The sequence below is a fragment of the Anomalospiza imberbis genome, chromosome 4 (genome assembly GCF_031753505.1).
Source record: "Anomalospiza imberbis isolate Cuckoo-Finch-1a 21T00152 chromosome 4, ASM3175350v1, whole genome shotgun sequence".
Taxonomy (NCBI): domain Eukaryota; kingdom Metazoa; phylum Chordata; class Aves; order Passeriformes; family Viduidae; genus Anomalospiza; species Anomalospiza imberbis.
Window position 1 is genome coordinate 17,599,792 of NC_089684.1, and position 17,478 is coordinate 17,617,269.

Sequence of the window (17,478 nt, forward strand, 5' to 3'; positions counted from 1 at the left end):
GATCACTAAGGAACTCTTGATAATTGTCAATGTTAAACACTCATGATCACTCTATACTGTATTATGTGATATTTTTGGGAATGTTTTCTTAGTAATAGCTGGAGCTACTCTGTTCAGCATGATTTTCTTAGGCCTAAGTTTTGTCCAAATGTATTTTTCAATTTTATGTGCCTGGAAGCCTCTGTGTCAATCATCAACAGCAACAAAAAAAAGGCTTAATCTAGTTTTTGAGGGCTCTTGGAATTTGTGTTATGTTCTATGGTTTATTTCTGTTTTTTTCTTTCTTAGTCTGAAAGAAAAAAGTTATACCAAGTTTCCTTCCTGCCAAACAGCAGTGGAACACATAGTACAAAAAGAAGATATTTGGGAAGTGAAAAGTGGATGGTCCTTGTTGTTCTTTGTGTTTAGTAGAGTTTAGGAGCTGAATACAGGTGCTGCATTTTGGCTTTACAGTAGAGAACCAGAATACAAACAACACACAGTTTGTTTTACATGGGAGAGTCTCTTCTGTCTCTCACACATGCACATACCAACAGCACGTACCTGTGACAGCAGTGCTCCACTGAAGAGTTTTGTATCTGCTCTAGATCACGTACAAGGCATGTTGATCTTGCACTGAAATTTTTAAGGTGATTTTCTTGGACTACCATGCAATCTATCTATGCAGAGGTCATTCAAAGCATGAGGCTTTTGAGAACACATACGTGCATTGAAAGGTTTCATTTCTCTGTTACACAGTCCTGCTGTACATTCAGTTTTATTCCCGGCCTTACATCTTTTTACAGTATAAAGCCTTATGTCCTTCAAAGCATAACTATTATACCACTTGAACACTAAGAGCTGCAGTGGGAAAAAGCCTCTGTTAAGGAACAATGATTGTAAAGTCAAGCACTGAAACACTAAAAAATGCACAGACAATCATTTGTATTCATGCATTATATATTTTTCAGTTTTGTGATGACTTTTTTTTCAACCTGTAGAATATGCTTTATTCACTGTGAGCATAGAAGGTGCTCAGCATGTCAGCACAGATATTGCTCAACATTAGGATTACTCACTGATTAGTTGTACCTTCCTGCTCTAATTTGTGGTCATATACTTTATTGGTTTGCTGTCCCTTATTCACTTGCTCTGAAGCTGACTTTATCTTCCTTATATCCTTTTTTAGTAGTCCCTACAATGGAATAATGTGTAAAAACATTTATGGTTTGGTTTTACCATGTCAAGTGAAGAAGCAATATAATTTCTACTTAGATATGGACAACTGAGGGCCCTGGGGGGTGGGGAATTAGAGGTAAAACCACACAGGTGTCCAACTTAAAACGTGACCATATTTTTCATATCACTACAGCGGTGTTAAGTGTGTACCTCACTGGTTTCAAGTAGGTCCTTCTTAAGTAGTTCAAACCACAGTAATGAACTCGGGCCAAGACACACATCCTCCCAGCCGTGAACCACAGCTGCTGCCGGTCAAAAACCTGCCTGCCCCCAGCCCTCAGCCAATATCTGGGCCACAGTCTGCTGCACCTACAATTCCCACAGCTCCCGGGGCTCCCGACTTTCCGGCCATGCACAGCAACTGCCCTTGTCACCTCCCAGGCTCACAGAATTGTTAGGTTATCTAGTTCAACCCCCCTGCCAAGGCAGGGTCACCTAGAGCAGGTAACACAGGAACGTGTCCAGGTGGGTTTTGAGTGTCTCCAGAGAGGGAGATTCCACGACCTCCCTGGGCAGCCTGTTGTAGTGCTCTGCCACCCTCAACGTAAAGAAGTTCTTCCTCATGTGGAGGTGGAACTTCTTGTGGTTTAGTTTATGGCCATTGCTCCTTGTCCTGTCGCTGGGCACCACTGAAGAAGTCTGGCATCTTCTTGCTCTCGTCACGAGGCGAGGCAGACCTCGCACCCTCTCGCCGCAAGCCGCTTCTCCCCTTCAGCAGGAGGCAGCCCGGGTTCGCGCAGCCCGCTCGCTGCCGGGCGGTGCCGCGGCGGGCCGCGCTCGCTGCCGGGCGGTGCCGCGGCGGGCCCTGCTCGCCGGCCCATCCCCGCGCGGTGCCCGGCGGAGCCGCCCGGCGGAGCGCGGCTGCCCAGCGCCGGCAGCCAGGTACCTCCCCCCGCCGCCGCCTCCTCCGCCCCCTTTTGTGGCGGTGCCAGGCGGCCGCCGGGTTTCCTGCTGACGCCGGAGAGCCGCGGATGGGCAGGAAAGGCCGCCTCTCCTCCCGCCTCGCCCCGCCGGCAGCAGCGCGGAGCGGTCTCCGGGAGAAGCGCGGCGGAGAGGGCGCAGGTGCGGGGCGGGCCCGGCGGCCGCGAGAGCCGGGCGGCCGCGCCGAAGAGAGGGCGCCGGTCATGGCAGCTCCCGCTTCTTGAATGCTGCCAGCTGCCCGTCCGCCGCCGATGGCCGAAGCCTGGAGGCTGGAGGAGGACGAGGACGAGCTGCGGGAGCTTGGCAGGAGGCACCGGAGGGTCGCGCTGAGCTCGGCAGCAGGTGAGCGGCGAGGGCGCGGCGGGCCGTGGCGTCGCTTCCTTTGGGCTGGCCCTGGCCCGCTCCCCGAGTCTGGATTCCTGTCGGGGGCAGGGCGGCATTGGCGGTGCCGCCCCGAGGTGTGCCGGCCCCGCGGCCTCGCCCCAGGGCAGCTCGGTTCAGCTCAGGTGCATCCGAGCCGCAGGCGTGTGCCCGCGGGCGGATCCCAGAGCCTGCTCCTGCTCCGCGCTCATCATAGTCATACAGTGCTTCAAGTTAGAAGGGGACCTAAAGATCACCCGGTTCCAGCTCCCCTGCCGTGGGCTAGGACGCCTTTAACTAGACCAGGTTGCTCAGAGTCCCATCCAACCTGTCCTTGAGCACGTCCAGGGATCACAGCTTCTCTGGGCAACCTGTTCCACTGTTTCACCACCCTGAGGCTAGCATGGGCACGTGCTGACTAGCACAGACATGTCGAGGTGCATAGGTTGCTCCATCAGGAAATTAAACGTAGCAAGGTAGAGGAACATCTAGATAGCAAAGTTGTTCACATTTAGCCATTTCCACCTAGGTATGGACAGCAGGCCCCGTCAAACAGGCGAGAACCAGTGCATGTAAGAAGGAATGGAGCTGGGGAGTGAGCAGATTGTCATTGTAGAGAGACCTGGACAACAACAAGCTTTTCTTTGAAATTATGAACTCGAGTGGACCCTGGCAGCAGCTGAAATTATTTATTTTGGGCACCATTGTTAATTGAGGGTGAATATGCATTCCACTGTCCTGTAGTCACTGAGGTGTGAATGCAGCATTTCTTTTTCTGTCAGTGTAAAATCCCTTCCAGAATGAATCATTTTCATAAGGTCTGTTTCCAGGTAAAATCTCAGCCATGCTACATAGTTGAACTCCAAATATTCTGATTTTTAATAAATTACGGTACAACTGTAACAATATAGCACCCTTTGCAAATCATGTGAGTTTGCATCCATTTGAGCAACAAGAAATTGAGTGTCCCTTTTGTAGTGGATAAAAACACAGCAACATGAGGGATCCTAGAGGAAAACTTTCAACAGGCAGGGCCTGTGGCCGTCAGTGGCTCGAGTTATGTCAATGCCTGTCTGTGCAGGTGCAGGATTAGCTGGACCCTATTGAAACCACTGTCGTTTGGCATGTCTGCAGGGTTTCACCTTGTCTGGGGTAGAGTGCAGGAAATCAGTGTTGGTTCCTGTATGGTTTCCTCCAGACCAAAATGTTTGAGCTACTGGTTACGATATCTGTTTTCTAAAGGTGTTTCTTCTAGAGGTTTTTATTAGCAGAAAACATAGAATTGGTTCTACAGTTCATATATGTATATAACCTTTGCCACCTTCCACCTTCTGTGGAACAAAGCTTGTTCCCAGAATTTGTCTTTGGCCCAGTGCTATTAACTAGTAATGAAAGGTGTTTTTTCAATTTTTACTAGTATTTTTTCCTGACAGCCACCGCTTGAAATGGGGCCAGCACTGTTTGTTTACCTTACTGGTGTAAAGTATGTGCGAATGAATAGCATTCTGCTTGGGCAGTCTCGCCTTCTTTCCATCTGTTTGCACATCTCTATGCTGGAAAACACCACTAAGGCTCCCAGCGGAGTATTCTTAAGGCATCAGTGAAGAATATCGCCCAAAGTAGATGAGTTTGCTGCTCTTCCCTTGCTTGACCTTTATTTACATACTTTTATTTACAAACCTGTTGAAAATTAGTGGGGCTTTTTTGCATGTAATGTGTGGTTGCAGTGGTAATATAAATAGGTCTTAAATAAGCCTGCGAGATATTTTGTTGTAGGGTTTAAAAAAGGTAGTGGTACCTTAGCAGACTGTCAATTTAAGTATTTCAGTCTGTTAAACCAGTTGTGAATGCAAGCAGTTTAAATTTCTGCTATGTTCAGCCTGTGCATGTCTGCGTAAGGGCAGTTGATCACCTTTGTCCTGCTAGTGCGAGCCATGTGTGCAAAGTGGGAGCTGAAAGGTGAAAGTTCACAAGTGCTTCTGACTTACTGAACACTCAGACTTATTTAGCAGTGGTTTATTGGAGAAGCAGAGCTCAGGAGGCTCTGCAATGAGGAAGTAATATTTTCCCTTGAAGCCAGTCGCAGTTGTGCTGCACCATGTACTGCAGGATGAAGCTAGCTAGACTAAACTACCAGCTTGCTGCTGCTCTAGAGGTGTGATCTCCTTTGGGGATGTGCACTTCTGCTCTCTCTTGTGTGTCAGCTCTGCTGCTCGTCCAACCTGTTGGTGAGTGCAGTCACTAGAGTTGTGGTTTGGTGGTAGCCTGGGCTGATGTACTGGGCGGCTGCCTCACTCGGAGCCCCTGTGCCTGCTAGAACCTGCACCAACCTGTTCTGGTGCATTGTCCAAGCAGAGTGATATTTTTCTAGTTCTCTTCAGTGGTTGGGAGTCTTCTGATTCAGCTCATTGTAATGGTTTTGGGTGAATGTTGAAGCTGGCACAAGGGAAAGAGTAGGAACATGCAGCCAGAGGGAGGTAAGAGCCTATGCCAGTCAGAAGTTAGTTTGGCTTAGATTGCTGTGAAACTGCATCCTGAGAACTGTTAGAGACCTACTCATGGTTTGGTTTTTTAAATTTGATTCACTGGAGGATTGATTTGTTTGTTTTTTGCTGTATTGGGTTGGGGGCTTTTTTGCTGGTTTAATGAGCTGAAGATGCTTGCTTAAGCAGTACACTGCCAGAGCAGATCTTGGAGCAGGGAAACTTGGAGGAATGAGATAGGCAAAACCATTTGTGTCCATGGGGTAGTTGTAGATAACTCAGGTGACATGTCTGACTGCCTGTGTCTGCCACACTGCATGTCAGGATCCCATGTCATGGCATTATTTTCTCTGAATTCAAGAAAATTTTTATTTGGCATGTTCAGGAAAACCTGTGAGAAGATATATTAAATACAGCAATTTGAAACTCTTCCAAAAAATTATTTTCCCTTTGAAAAAATGCTGATTGAATTTATATATATATATATATGTATATGTTTTTTAGGTTATAGGGAAGAGAACTACAACATATTCTTTAAAAATTGAGAACAATGAAAGTAGTTGCATAGGTTCGTTAAAACTCAATCATCGGGTCACCTGCTCTGGGAAAGGAAACCACTTTTGTTGGAAACTTTTAGGGTTTTTAACTGCAGTATAAATAATGTGATCGATTTCTACCTCCCTTGTTGCTTATTTCTGTCATGTGCATTATTGTTCTGGAAAGTTCCAGAGACCACAGGATATTTACTAGATATTTTCTGTTTAGAATGTAGTATATTTTAGTTATGAACTATGTTGGTTGATTATCTGTCCTTACTGTCACATTAGAACTGAGTACCAAAATATTCTAATATTATCTAAAGGACACGAGAAGTTTTTAACATAATCTATATCTGCATTATTTCACTTTGAATTCTGGCCAGTGTTCCCTGAGAAAGAATAGCCCATTATGGATGTGGCAGAAATTTCCTTACTTAAAAATAAAATGAAATTACTAAATATGGAAGCCAATAATGAAATTTATTTAATTTGATAATGAAGACCTATGTGACTTTAATGTGTGGTTAAAAGTACCGGTGGTCAAGGCTTTGGTTTAATTTACTATTACTCTGGTTTACTTATCATCAATGCTTGTCTGTGGTTTGCTCTCATGCAATGGCTGTAAATTTTGCAGTTGAGTTTAGCTGTGCTGATTGAAACATCTCTGGGTTGAGTTTTGTTGGGGTTTTTCCCCCTTCCCCTAGTTCAGATGTTTCCTGGAACTTTTTGAACTGTAGTGAGCAGTTTTAGATCATGAGTGAAATCATCTGGTTTTGGTTGGTTGATTGACTGAGTGCTTTGGGATTTTTTATGCCAAAACAAGATTTAGTTCAGAGCTGGATCAATTCATTACACTCCCACAACTCCCACATCAAACTGGCACTGACTTGTTTTTGAAGCTGAGAAGAATGAGCTGTATCCAGTATAAAAAATTAAGGTTGAATATTTCACTGCTCAACATGCTGAGAGGTTGTGGGGGTACGTTTCTGTAGTGTGTCTGACAGAGTTCAGTGAACACTAATTTGCAGACATCATGGACTTTTTTACAGATAAATGAAGAATTTAATGCAACAATTCTCAGCAGTTGTTCCCATGTAAATGCAAAACTATGTATTTGGCCTTAAGAAGTAAAGAATAAGATGGTCTGAAATTCTTCATTAAATTTTTGGGTCATAGACTGTTTCTGTGGTGATGTCCTTTAGGGTTCACTGGATCATAACAAGGACAGCTCAAGCCTAGTCCTTCCCAAGAGGTGTCAGCGACCCTGGCACTGGGAGAAATCATGATTAGGAAAAGGGTGATTTGAAGACTTAGTTGGTTAACTGACTCTTATATTTGTGGAAGGATCGGCATCTTGTAGAAGAGAAGTCAGCATTGTTCAGCTGGAAACTTCTTTGTCTGCATGCCTGTGTCCTTCAGTGCTGATCTGGAAATTGTTCTGCTTGTCCATACCAAGTGTAACCATTTATCAGAGAAGAGAAGAGTCTCCATCAGACTGATCATTTGTTTTAAATAAATTCATAAATCTACCTATGATCTGCTAGTCTGCCCGTGTGTACACTTAAAAAGAAGACTAAGAGGAGCATGCAGGATAGGGGAGTGGGTGCCACTATTTTAATTATTTCTTTGCTTAGTCAGTTAGCTCACAAATTCAAGAACGGGTGGAGTTAATGGCCAGCTGAACATCACTTCCCTCTTTTCCCTGGGTTTCAGTCTGTTTTGTTTTGATAGTCCTGATGCAGATTTAGGAGCTTCAGTTTTAATAACTGCTTAAGGCACCACCACAGTAAAACACTTAGGATCCAAAGAGCACAAATAATGTAATTCTCCTGTAATAATCTCTGACTGATGCTGGTATGTTGTATCTTGGAAGTATTAAGAAGATTATATGATTAGGCATTTTTCACAGCCCTTTGAAGTTACTGGGCACATTTCTACTATATTTCATAGTCTTTGACTGTAGGTTGCTTGAGGTAAGTATAAATACTAACTAAAGCTTTTCTGGAAGTTAAATAATGTAGCCTATACATGGAAGTTCTCCAACATATCTTGAGATTCAAGTTAGTGGTAAAAAAAAATACCTGCTTGCAGTTACTTGGCCAGGAGTATAGACTGAACCCCAAAGAATGTTGTGCCCCCTGAAGAAACAATGCTTCTAAAAATGAAGGCTGGTCTTACAAAACTAATTAACTTCTGCTAGTCAATGGGGTGATTTCCTAGCCAAGGATACTGTAGAAGGACAAATAATAATAAGTATTATTATTAAGTGATTACATGGACCTACTTCATTTAGGTTAGAGCCAAAGCAAGGCACAGAACTATATAATTGCTTAAGGAGAGATGAGTTTGTAGCCAGAGAATGACCCATAGAACTGTGATTGCGCAAAGACCTTGCTGTTACCTGTTATAAGCAATCATTTCCTGTCAGGACAACAAATGATAAGTCTGGGATGTTGCATAAAGAATGGGGATAGACAGCAAAGCATAAAATGAGTCATAACCTCATGGCAAGAAGCTTTTACCAAAGTGGTTTTGTTTACAGATGGAAAAAAATGTAATATTTGTAAATAAATTTGTTAATATTTGCTTTTGAGAGCATAGCCTTTGTTGTCCCAAAATGGGTTCCTTCATCCAGTGTGCAAGAGGCCAATCCACAGAGAGTTGAGGTATTTGATTTATGTAGTTCAGCTCAGAAAGTTCAGCTCAGAAATTTGCCAGTCCTAGCTGGCAAATTCACAAAGCCAGTGCACCAATTATCAAAACTTTTCATTATTTTTACATTTTGACAAGCAAAGACATTAATGTTCATCAGCTGTAATTTGTGCAGTTCTCTTATTAATTAGTATTTTATTTTTGCTAGTTAAATTACTTTCTTTCTTCTTCTGCTAATCAGTCCACATGCTCACTCTTTTGAGTATGTGGGTTTCTTGAGTTGGCTGTGAGTCAGTGATTGTGGTCTTCCCCTGCCAGAGTTGCCTTTTACCTAGTTAGAAAATCAGTTTGATGAATTGGCTTTGTTTCTTCCTCCTAATCTGGTTCCTGCTGGCCTTATCTTGGACATTCTACCCAGTGTCCTTGCAGTCTATCAGTTCAGCATTCTATTGTGATTCTGTTTTTCAAATTTTGTACTCTGAAGTGCTCTCTTTTTTTTTTCTATCTCTATAGCTGAAGTCACTGAGGCATGTTAAGCTGCAATTACTGAGACGTTAAATATAATTTATCTATTTGGAAGCCGTGCATCACCTTGATTTAAAATCTGGAAACAGTAGGGTAGTAGTGTTTACGCTCTTCATTAAAAGTTTATGTAGTTCTGTGTGTTTTATTTCAATAAGAATCTCACACAATATATGCCATATGAAATTTTATTTTGTTAGCACTAAAGTAATTTGCCATGAGCTTCTTTTCTTGATGCTTATTATCGATAGTGAAATACAATGCTTTCGGATTCTTCTGTTTCTTTGCTGACTTTGTGTTTGTGGCCATGGAAGTGTTGTCTGGAAGGGAGCTCTGGGGTTACCTAGTCCAGCCTCCTTCAAGTAGGCCTGTTGCCAAGGCTAGATCTATCCAGCCAAGGCTTTGTCTAGCAGTGTCTTGAAAAGTCCCCTGAAAGGGAGGGATTTACAGCCTCTGCAGGCAACCTGTTTCAGTGTTTTACTCATTCCTAATGGAAGAATTTCTGCTCACCTATGACCTGAACCTCCCAAGCTACATTTGTGACATTGCACCATTCAATATTGTCCACTAACACCAGGAAGAGTTTGCTTTTGTGATCTTTGTTGCTACACTACAAGTAGCTGTGTGCTGTGGCTAAGTAGCTTCTTTGCCTTTTCTAGGGTAGAGGAGTGTGGCCCCTTCAGCCTTGTTATTGCATGGTGCTGTCTTGCTTATTCAATTCCTCTGACTGTACAGAAAAAATCTAGTGGAAGTGTTGTTTTCATTGTTGGCCAAGATTTTTTACTCTGCTCTTGAAAAACAGTATGCACAAAAGGCACTGAAGCATTCCAACAGCAGATTTGGGAACACAGTATATCATCTGTTGATCTGTGGTTTATGCTTGGCAAGCATCCTTCTCTTTAGTGAAGGATGAAAATAAGTTTTGTGGGAAAACATAGATTTAGTGGTTGATGGCATGTACCAAGAAAAATTCCTGGTTTTCCCCTCAACGTTGTATAAATTTTGACAGACACAGGATCTTATGTATGTCAATATTTTTAAATTGACCACTTGATGTAGTGCTGTTACACTCATTGCTTCAGGTGTTATAAATCTGTAGAGATTTGTATGGATTTTATGTGTTATTCTAAAAACATCAATTTGACATTCTGACTTGAGAATTTAGAATCTTCTGACAAAAGTTAATGGAACGCTAAATAAGATGCTTCAAAGATGAACCTGTTTGGTTTAGAAATTCTTTCATGTGCTACAAAACAAATATATTCTTGCTTTCCTGCTTTCTATGGCTGTATTTGGGTCCAGCATAAAAGGCTGGATGACAGCAAGGCTGAAAAGGTTCACACTGGAGTAGAAGCTGAATGCAACAGATTTTACTGTTCATTTTTTTCTTTTCCCTAAGCTTTTAAAGAGGTTATAGCATTTATTTTGTGTGTGTGTTGTGACCTCAGTCAGCTTGTTCATGCTTTTGAAGAAAATATGATTGGATCAGAACATGCTCAAGGTTTCAAATGATTGACATCGTTACTCCTGTGGTTAATGGTGGGCACACTGTCAGCCTTTCAGAGCTGTGCTAGTAGCTGGTGTGTCACAGCACACAAACTGAAAAAACAAATGTCTTCAGGAAAGTATGCAAGAAACATCTCCCAGGATTCAGTTTTTACTTCCAAGAGAAATTCCTTTCCCTCTGCAGTCGATTTCTTAACAACTTCTGGGAGGCCGCATATGAAAAGCCCTGCTAAATTGCTGCCAATGGATTTATCTTTCACTAATTCAATTCCTTTTTGGAATACAATTAGACTTTTAGTCTTCAAATCTTGCATGGTAGTAAGGAACATAGTCATTCGTTACATGAAATCAGTTACTGCATAATGGTTGGTATTTCTGCTGGATAATCACTGGGTCTTGAATTATGATGATGAATTTCTTATGTGTATTTCGTTTTTTAATGTGGTCTTGATCATGGTGATTTACTTCCTTAAAAGCTTAGGTAAATTTTCAAGCACTGTGTTTACTACAAAAGGGTTTCTGGTCCATTCTCCTTCTAGACAGAATATTGTATGTATTAAAGAAGCTGTTTGATGTTTTGCTTCAATTATAGCATTTAGATTCTGTTTATAAGAGATAAGCTAAAATTAATATTTGTTTTCTCAAGGTGATAATTTTGTATTCATCATTAATTCCTTCTTGCATTAAAAACTGAGTTCTCAATATCACAGATCTATACATGAAAATTGATTCAGGTTGTGCACATCTCTGCTAAATAACTTTAAAGAATTTTTGAGTGTACAGTGTGTTGTGATCTTATTTGCTATAAAATACCGTCCTTTCATCCTGTTGGAGAGATGGGAGATAAATGTCTGGAAACAAGCTCGGCATTTCAATAGCTTTTTCATATTAAATTACTTCATTGATGTGCTGTATCCATTTTATAGCTGCACTTTAAGTTTAGGGTACAAAACTAATAGAAATGTTGGACTTGGGATCAAAATAGAAGCTTTATAAGAAGTCTCTCTCCTTCTGCCTGGTACTTGAAGAACAGCATTTTCAGGTGCCACAGTTCAACTGACACCAAATGTTGTACACTTTGTCATTTGTCTTAAGCTTGCTATTCTTTGCAACATCCAGTGAACTCCAAACTGGCAGGATGAAATTCACCTGAGAATGGAGTTCCTGAGGCTGGGCACCTGCCACGTCCTACCTGGACAGTTTTCCACGTCCATTGTTTAAGCAGATCAAGTCCATGCTTGGACAAGCATCACTGCCAGCACGGAACAAATATAACTTAATGATGAAATGGGATAATGCTGCAGACCTAGTGTATTCAGAGCTTATCAGCTTAACTTTATGAAAAAAAAAGTTTTTTCTGTTCTAGTGTGCAAAGCTTGCAGCAGATCACCAACATCATCTCTGGGAAATACATGGTAGCAGCTGCCATGACATGAGGCACATTTCTTTTCTGTAATTGCTGTCCACTAGCTTGATGTTTGTGGATCCATTATCAAGAACTATTTGAAGTGTGTCATTATGGTATTTTGGCACTATAGCAATGTAGAGGTACTTATTAGTATATTTACAGAGGTTGAATGCCTCTGACAGGATCTGTAGGCCTTTTTGGTGAGTGCACAGAACTGGGGAGACGTCTAGTAATACATGAGAGGGTAGTTATTTCCTCCAAGGTACCAAACAGTTGGAACTGTTTCTGCCAGCATTACCAGAGTGTCCAGAAAAGCTGTGCTTATCTGTGGTATGCACAGGATTCTTTGCTTTGTGGGTTTCTGAATGCTTAATAACTTTGCCATCCTTTTTCTTAGTCAAAGCAGATTTTTGAAGTCCCTCACTGACTGTAGGTGAAACTGCTTTGTGCTACCATGAGTAGCACCTGAATGGATGAAATTTGCATTTAGAAGACTGAGAACAAGATGCAATAGCCTCATGTCGAGGGTAGAAACAGGTAAAGAATGACTTTCATAAGAGATGCACAAGGTGACATCATGGTGTAGGGAATCCAGCTGTACATAGTGACTACTGGTCAGGATGTTCTTCCAGGACCAAAGGGCACATGTATGCAGATTTACATGCAGCATTAGGCCAGTAATGAAGGACTCTGAGGTACCTTAAAGGGGATATGGTAGATGTTTAACACCTTGGAGAACATGTGGATAAATTCAGTGCACAGCTCAGTAAAATGTCTTCAGAATGCCAGGTGATTCACATCTTTAAAAACGGGATGCCAATCACTACATTATTAAATAATATGCATTAGAACATTACTTGCTTTAATAACAGTGAAGTGCTGGACTTCCTGTTCTGTGGAATAGTGGCAGAGAGTTGCACAACTTTTAAGCATGTGCTCAAAGCTGATGGATGAGGGTTATCTCAGGGTACAACAATTTATTCATATATGCCACCATCATTAAATAAATCCATTTTTTGCGCCTTCACATTAATCCTTTTTATGATGTATGTAGGTCTTGTAGTCTTTGTTTGATGATAGATTGCAAGAGTCCTTTTTGGGAATAATCCATTTTTTGGTGCTTCAGAAAAATCCTGTGCACATGAGAAGCAATTGTCACATTCAGTTTCCTAGAATTTTTTTATTTCTGTGCTGGGCAGAATTACCAATGTCACTGGAGGGAAAGTATTTTGTTAATAGGCTAATTTCAAATGCACTTCCCTAGAAAATTAGTACTTGTAAAAAAACCAGTGATATTTAAGACTGTTCTCGTTAGGTGAACTGGGTAAACAGCTTGGGGATCCTTTAATCATAAATAGTGACAAAGGACCACAAAATATTCCAAGAACAAGCTACTGAGTATTTCAGCGGTATCTTAAGAGAAATAAATACTTTCATTTGCCTGGTACATTTCTTCTATTTTTAGAGATACTACTTTTTTTTTGTGGTTGAGTGAATTGCAGTCCTTTCTTTTCATGCATTATTTTCTTCCTCTCTGTGTCATTTCATCTCCCTAGTCTCCAGATTCCTCCCAGAGTGCAGACCTATGCACTTACATGCACTCACTATCATGTCTGATATGTAAATTGAAAGCAATGTCACCTTTATTCTGTCAGTGGCTTCACAGGGTGAAATAGTCAAGAAAAAAATTTTCTTGTTTTAAAGCCAAATTAGTTTCCTGATATACAGAAGGGGGAATATCTTCTGAATTGCTATTCAGCACTTTATTGTGAATCCATGTCTTGCCCACATTGAATATGATTTAGCTTCCAAGTGCTTAATCCATAAGATTACACTGGGGACTTTTGTTGTTGAGGTTTGCCACCTCAGCAGTATATTGTGACATATGAATGAACCTACACAGAGGTGTTCAAAGCTGGAGGCACTTTTGGTGCTGGATGTTCTGATTCTCAAGCAGGGCAAACCCCTGAGGAGGAAAATAATGGAATACATTTAGATCTTGCATATTGTGTATGAATGCTTATAAGATACTCTACTAATACAGTGTCAGGTTTATTCACACGTCTAACTACTGCATTTTTTGCATGTGTATCAGCAGCACCCTTTGACGGGCAGACATAGGTAGGACTGAGAGCTCTGTGGTCTAGCTGAGGAAAATGCAGAATCTCTGCAGGCATGCTAAATCTCTGATTTGGGAAGAAAAAGGTAGTACAGTGCTCTTGAAAGATAATTTCCTTTTAATGGCAATGCTAGCAACATCAGAGAATTATTTTTCAGAAATATAGATTTAACATTTCAGAAATGCCTAGAGAGATACATATTTTGTGGTTATAAATCTTCTGTTCATGAAAATATTGAGTTAATTGATAATTTGTTTATGAAAGTATAAAAAAAATTAAGTAGTAGGGCTCATCTAGAGTAGCTCCCACTGTGGTTCTGGTGGTGTACTGATACCTGTGTCTAGTTATACCTGAAGTTCATAATCTTAAGAATTACATTGCACTGATCAGCTGGAGTGTCTTTTATGAAGATAGGGGGATTTGTATTTTTAGGAGTTGCTAATTTTTTGAAAAAAGAGCTTTAGAAGCAGCTGTGTCCTAAATTTCCTTCTTAAACAACTGCAGTAGAAGGCAAAAGTGTGGTAACATATGTATGTAGTGGGTGTATTTGATTGCTTATATACTTCATTTATCATGTATGCCTTAAGAACAAGCCCAGTTCCCAGTGCTGAGTTTAGTCTAGGTTCTTACAGCACGAGCCTTTTAGAGAAATGCTGAGAGCTTACACAGTCTGTTTCCTTTCTCTTGTTTTCTGCATCAGCCCCCTCTTTTGCTGGCATATATGCTTAAACTGATGCACACACACTTTTGCTGTTGCAGTGCAGGAGAAATGTAGGAGCAAGAATGAGGGGGTGGAACTTCAGTCGCAAAAACAAGTCATCAGCAAATGTAGCATTGGCAAATGTGACCTCTGCTGTCCAGAAAAATCCTTTTTCACTTAAATGTTGTGCACATAAAGTGCACTAAAGGCTTTCAAGATTATTATAGTTTATTTTTAACCTTTTTAGCAAGGTAAAGATACTGTAACTTAGTCTTGGGATAATTACACGCTTTATGGTGGTCAGTAGGTTTCAAAATTAAATACTTGTCTGCAGAGGTTCATTGTGTTCTCATCTATATGTTGGGGTCCATTCCCGGGCATCTATCAGTTGTGTTTAAGAGTGGGGGGAAAAAAGCATTACTCCAAGTATAAAAAACTGCAGGAATGCTTTGTGCTTACAGACTCAGTTACTGTTTAGCACTAAAACTGACAGACTACTAAAATTTCATTGTGGGGGATGTTATAATATTGTTTTCTTCCTGGCAGTGTACTGCTCTGGAAGTCAACAGCATACTGTAGAATTTAAAGTAAGTATAAAAACTGTCTGCCTTTACAATTAAAAACTCTGAGCATGTCCTGATTTTGTAGCCTTTTGTAGTAAAGGGAAAGCTATACATAAAGTAAATTTAAAATGTTTCTTCCAAGCCTCTGCTTAACCTCTGCTTGAGCCTTCTGCCTTTTAAACAACTGATAAGGGACTCTGCTGTTAAAATATTAAAATACATAAAAAATGTTCAGCTTTGTGCGTTTTGCTGTATGGCTGTTCCTAACAAAATTGGCCAAAATTTATAGTGGATTCTACACAGTGAATCAATTTGCATTGTTCTGATTCCTTACCTGAAGGAAGTGCTGAGAAGAAGGAAGAGTGGCTTTGAGCCACAATATGCCTTAACAAACAGAGGCAAAAAGGTGGCAGTATCAGTGGCAGTTACTGCTTGTCTCAGTGCAGACAAAGGAACTAGCATTGAAAATCATGCACAAATGCAGATCTTTTTCCCAGAAAATGTGCAATTCATTTGAGTGAGGGCTCCATGTACACTGGCAATTAGAAGTGAAAATTTGGGGTTCTTGATGCAGTTGGCTGGCAGGGACTGGTGCACCATTTAGCTCTGGTCACCTGGGTCTAGATGTATATGACTAAAATAGTGGCATCACGTTTCTGCATGGTGCCTTGTAAAGCTGCTGTATTGGTCTTAGTGTCTGGGTTTGTTAAGGCCTGACAGCCTTCAAAGCTCATTGGGGTTGATGCATTCAGATGCATTGTCAGATAAAAGTTGTACAGCCTCTTCCAATAATGTGCTTATCCTGAAAATATCACTTCTCTCTATGTTTTGGTGTAGCCAGCACTGCTTAAAAGCCCATGGTTCACATTGCTGGGTTTATCTGGAGGTCTGCCCTTGTTACAGTAGCATGTCATACGTGCTTTTCTTGTGAAACCACTGCTGGGCCATTGGGGGCTAAAAACTGCTGGGATGGAGACTGCTGGTTGCTCTAACTACGTGCCCTCCTGAAGAGTGTTAGTGTCCTGCCTTTTTTGCTAACTGGTCAAATTCAACAGGCATAGTTAAACTTGAAGATACAGTATTTCCCAGAAATGGGAATGGTATGTGTCCCCCTTTCCTCCCTTCAGCTTTTAAGAGATCAAGCTGTGGAATGGGTTAAAACAGAGAAGTTACCAGCCTCCTGCATTGGAGGTTCCCCAGTAGCTTTGCAGTTTGATGCGGCAGAATGTGTGTTAACTTTCCACTCATTTTTCAACAACATTTTATGTTTATACTCAAATTTTTTTCTAGTGAGAGCAAACTTTTTAGTTGAAGTCACTCTTAGCAACAAGATACTTTGAAGAAGCTTGCAAAATAAACAGAGGAAAATAATGGCTCTACTGAGTGTGAGTTGCCTTTTTCCTTTTCTTTTCTTGTCTTCTGGAAACAAGAGTGATTGCCTTAAAAGATACTGTTTTCTGCACTGATGGTCTTTTTGGCAAAAACTTAAGCTATTTCGGGTTTGTGGAGCAACTAAAATGATGTTGACCCAGTTATTTTTCTCATGATGATTATATTTTCCTTGAGAAGAAAAACTTTTCTGTCGTATTAAAAACAAACAACAAAAGAAGCTAATTTTCCCAAACTTGGAGTGGAAGAGAATCACCTTTTTTTCTGAAAGCAACTGGGAACATGGCAGTTCTGTCTGCCACTCAGCCTTTGCATGCTGAAAAAAGGCATAAGGTGTCCATGCTGCCGCTGAAATACACAGAGCATGATTTGGTAAAGAAACGTTAGATTTGCCAAACGATTGTGGTATGAAGAGCAGATTTTTGTGCCTTAATGTTTTCCTTGATTCTTCTGCTGTGCTTAGAACTGGACAACAGTCTTCTCAACTTCAGCCAGGAGTCTCTGACTTCTTCCATCTCATCTGCTCCACCTGCTAGCTGCTTGGCTTCTTGCACTATATCCTGCTTCTGAGCAAGGTTAATATATTTCTCTTGTATGGCTGTAATTTCGTAAGGGCAACAAAGGTTTTGTAAATAGTAGGTGTGAGTCTGATGTGGAGAGAATCTTGAAGTACAGTCTACAGGAACATGGTCAATTCTTATGGATTGTGAGACTGCAGATCTCTGGCTATGCAAATTATGGATTGGAGGACAAGGCAAAAAGAACTTAGTAAAATAAACTTAGGGTCATACAATCCAGTTCTGTAGCTGGTGAGTACTAGCAGCTTATAAATTCCTAACATATTTTACTACAGCTACATACACAGTAAACAATGTTATTACTTCTAGCAACAGAAGGATAGAGAGGACAGTACTGGTATCTTGTGTCTGGAAGGTAATATCTGTCACTGGAAGTGGCATTTTTCCCTGTGCATTTCCTGTGCCAGAGTGCAGACCCGCTTGTTTGTTTATTGTAAGTGCTAGTCTTTCAGCATTCAATGTTTGCTCTGATCTGACACACACTTTTGGCTTCCAGAGTTTAGAATTTAGGAATATACA

At 41.1% G+C, this 17,478-nt stretch overlaps 1 protein-coding gene and 1 long non-coding RNA gene across 6 annotated transcripts in view; one reads left to right on the forward strand and one right to left on the reverse strand.

Annotated features, from left to right (window-relative positions):
• Positions 1–648: 648 nt before the first annotated feature.
• Positions 649–1,870, reverse strand: LOC137473364 (uncharacterized). Its single transcript, XR_010998723.1, has 2 exons — positions 1,369–1,870; positions 649–1,174 (listed from the first exon to the last, which is right to left on the reverse strand). It is a non-coding gene; the product is annotated as an uncharacterized lncRNA (long non-coding RNA).
• Positions 1,871–2,129: 259 nt separating this feature from the next.
• SH3D19 (SH3 domain containing 19) overlaps positions 2,130–17,478 on the forward strand; it is an 81,567-nt gene continuing 66,218 nt past the window's right edge. Inside the window, exon 1 of one of the 5 annotated variants that reach the window (XM_068187295.1) lies at positions 2,130–2,481. In XM_068187295.1, the coding sequence (XP_068043396.1) occupies positions 2,364–2,481 (118 nt within the window). In that variant the 5' untranslated portion in view covers positions 2,130–2,363. Of the gene's footprint in view, positions 2,482–4,600; positions 4,728–16,286; positions 16,378–17,478 lie in introns of those variants that run through there. The other 4 variants (XM_068187296.1, XM_068187299.1, XM_068187298.1 and 1 more) reach the window with 4 other exon arrangements.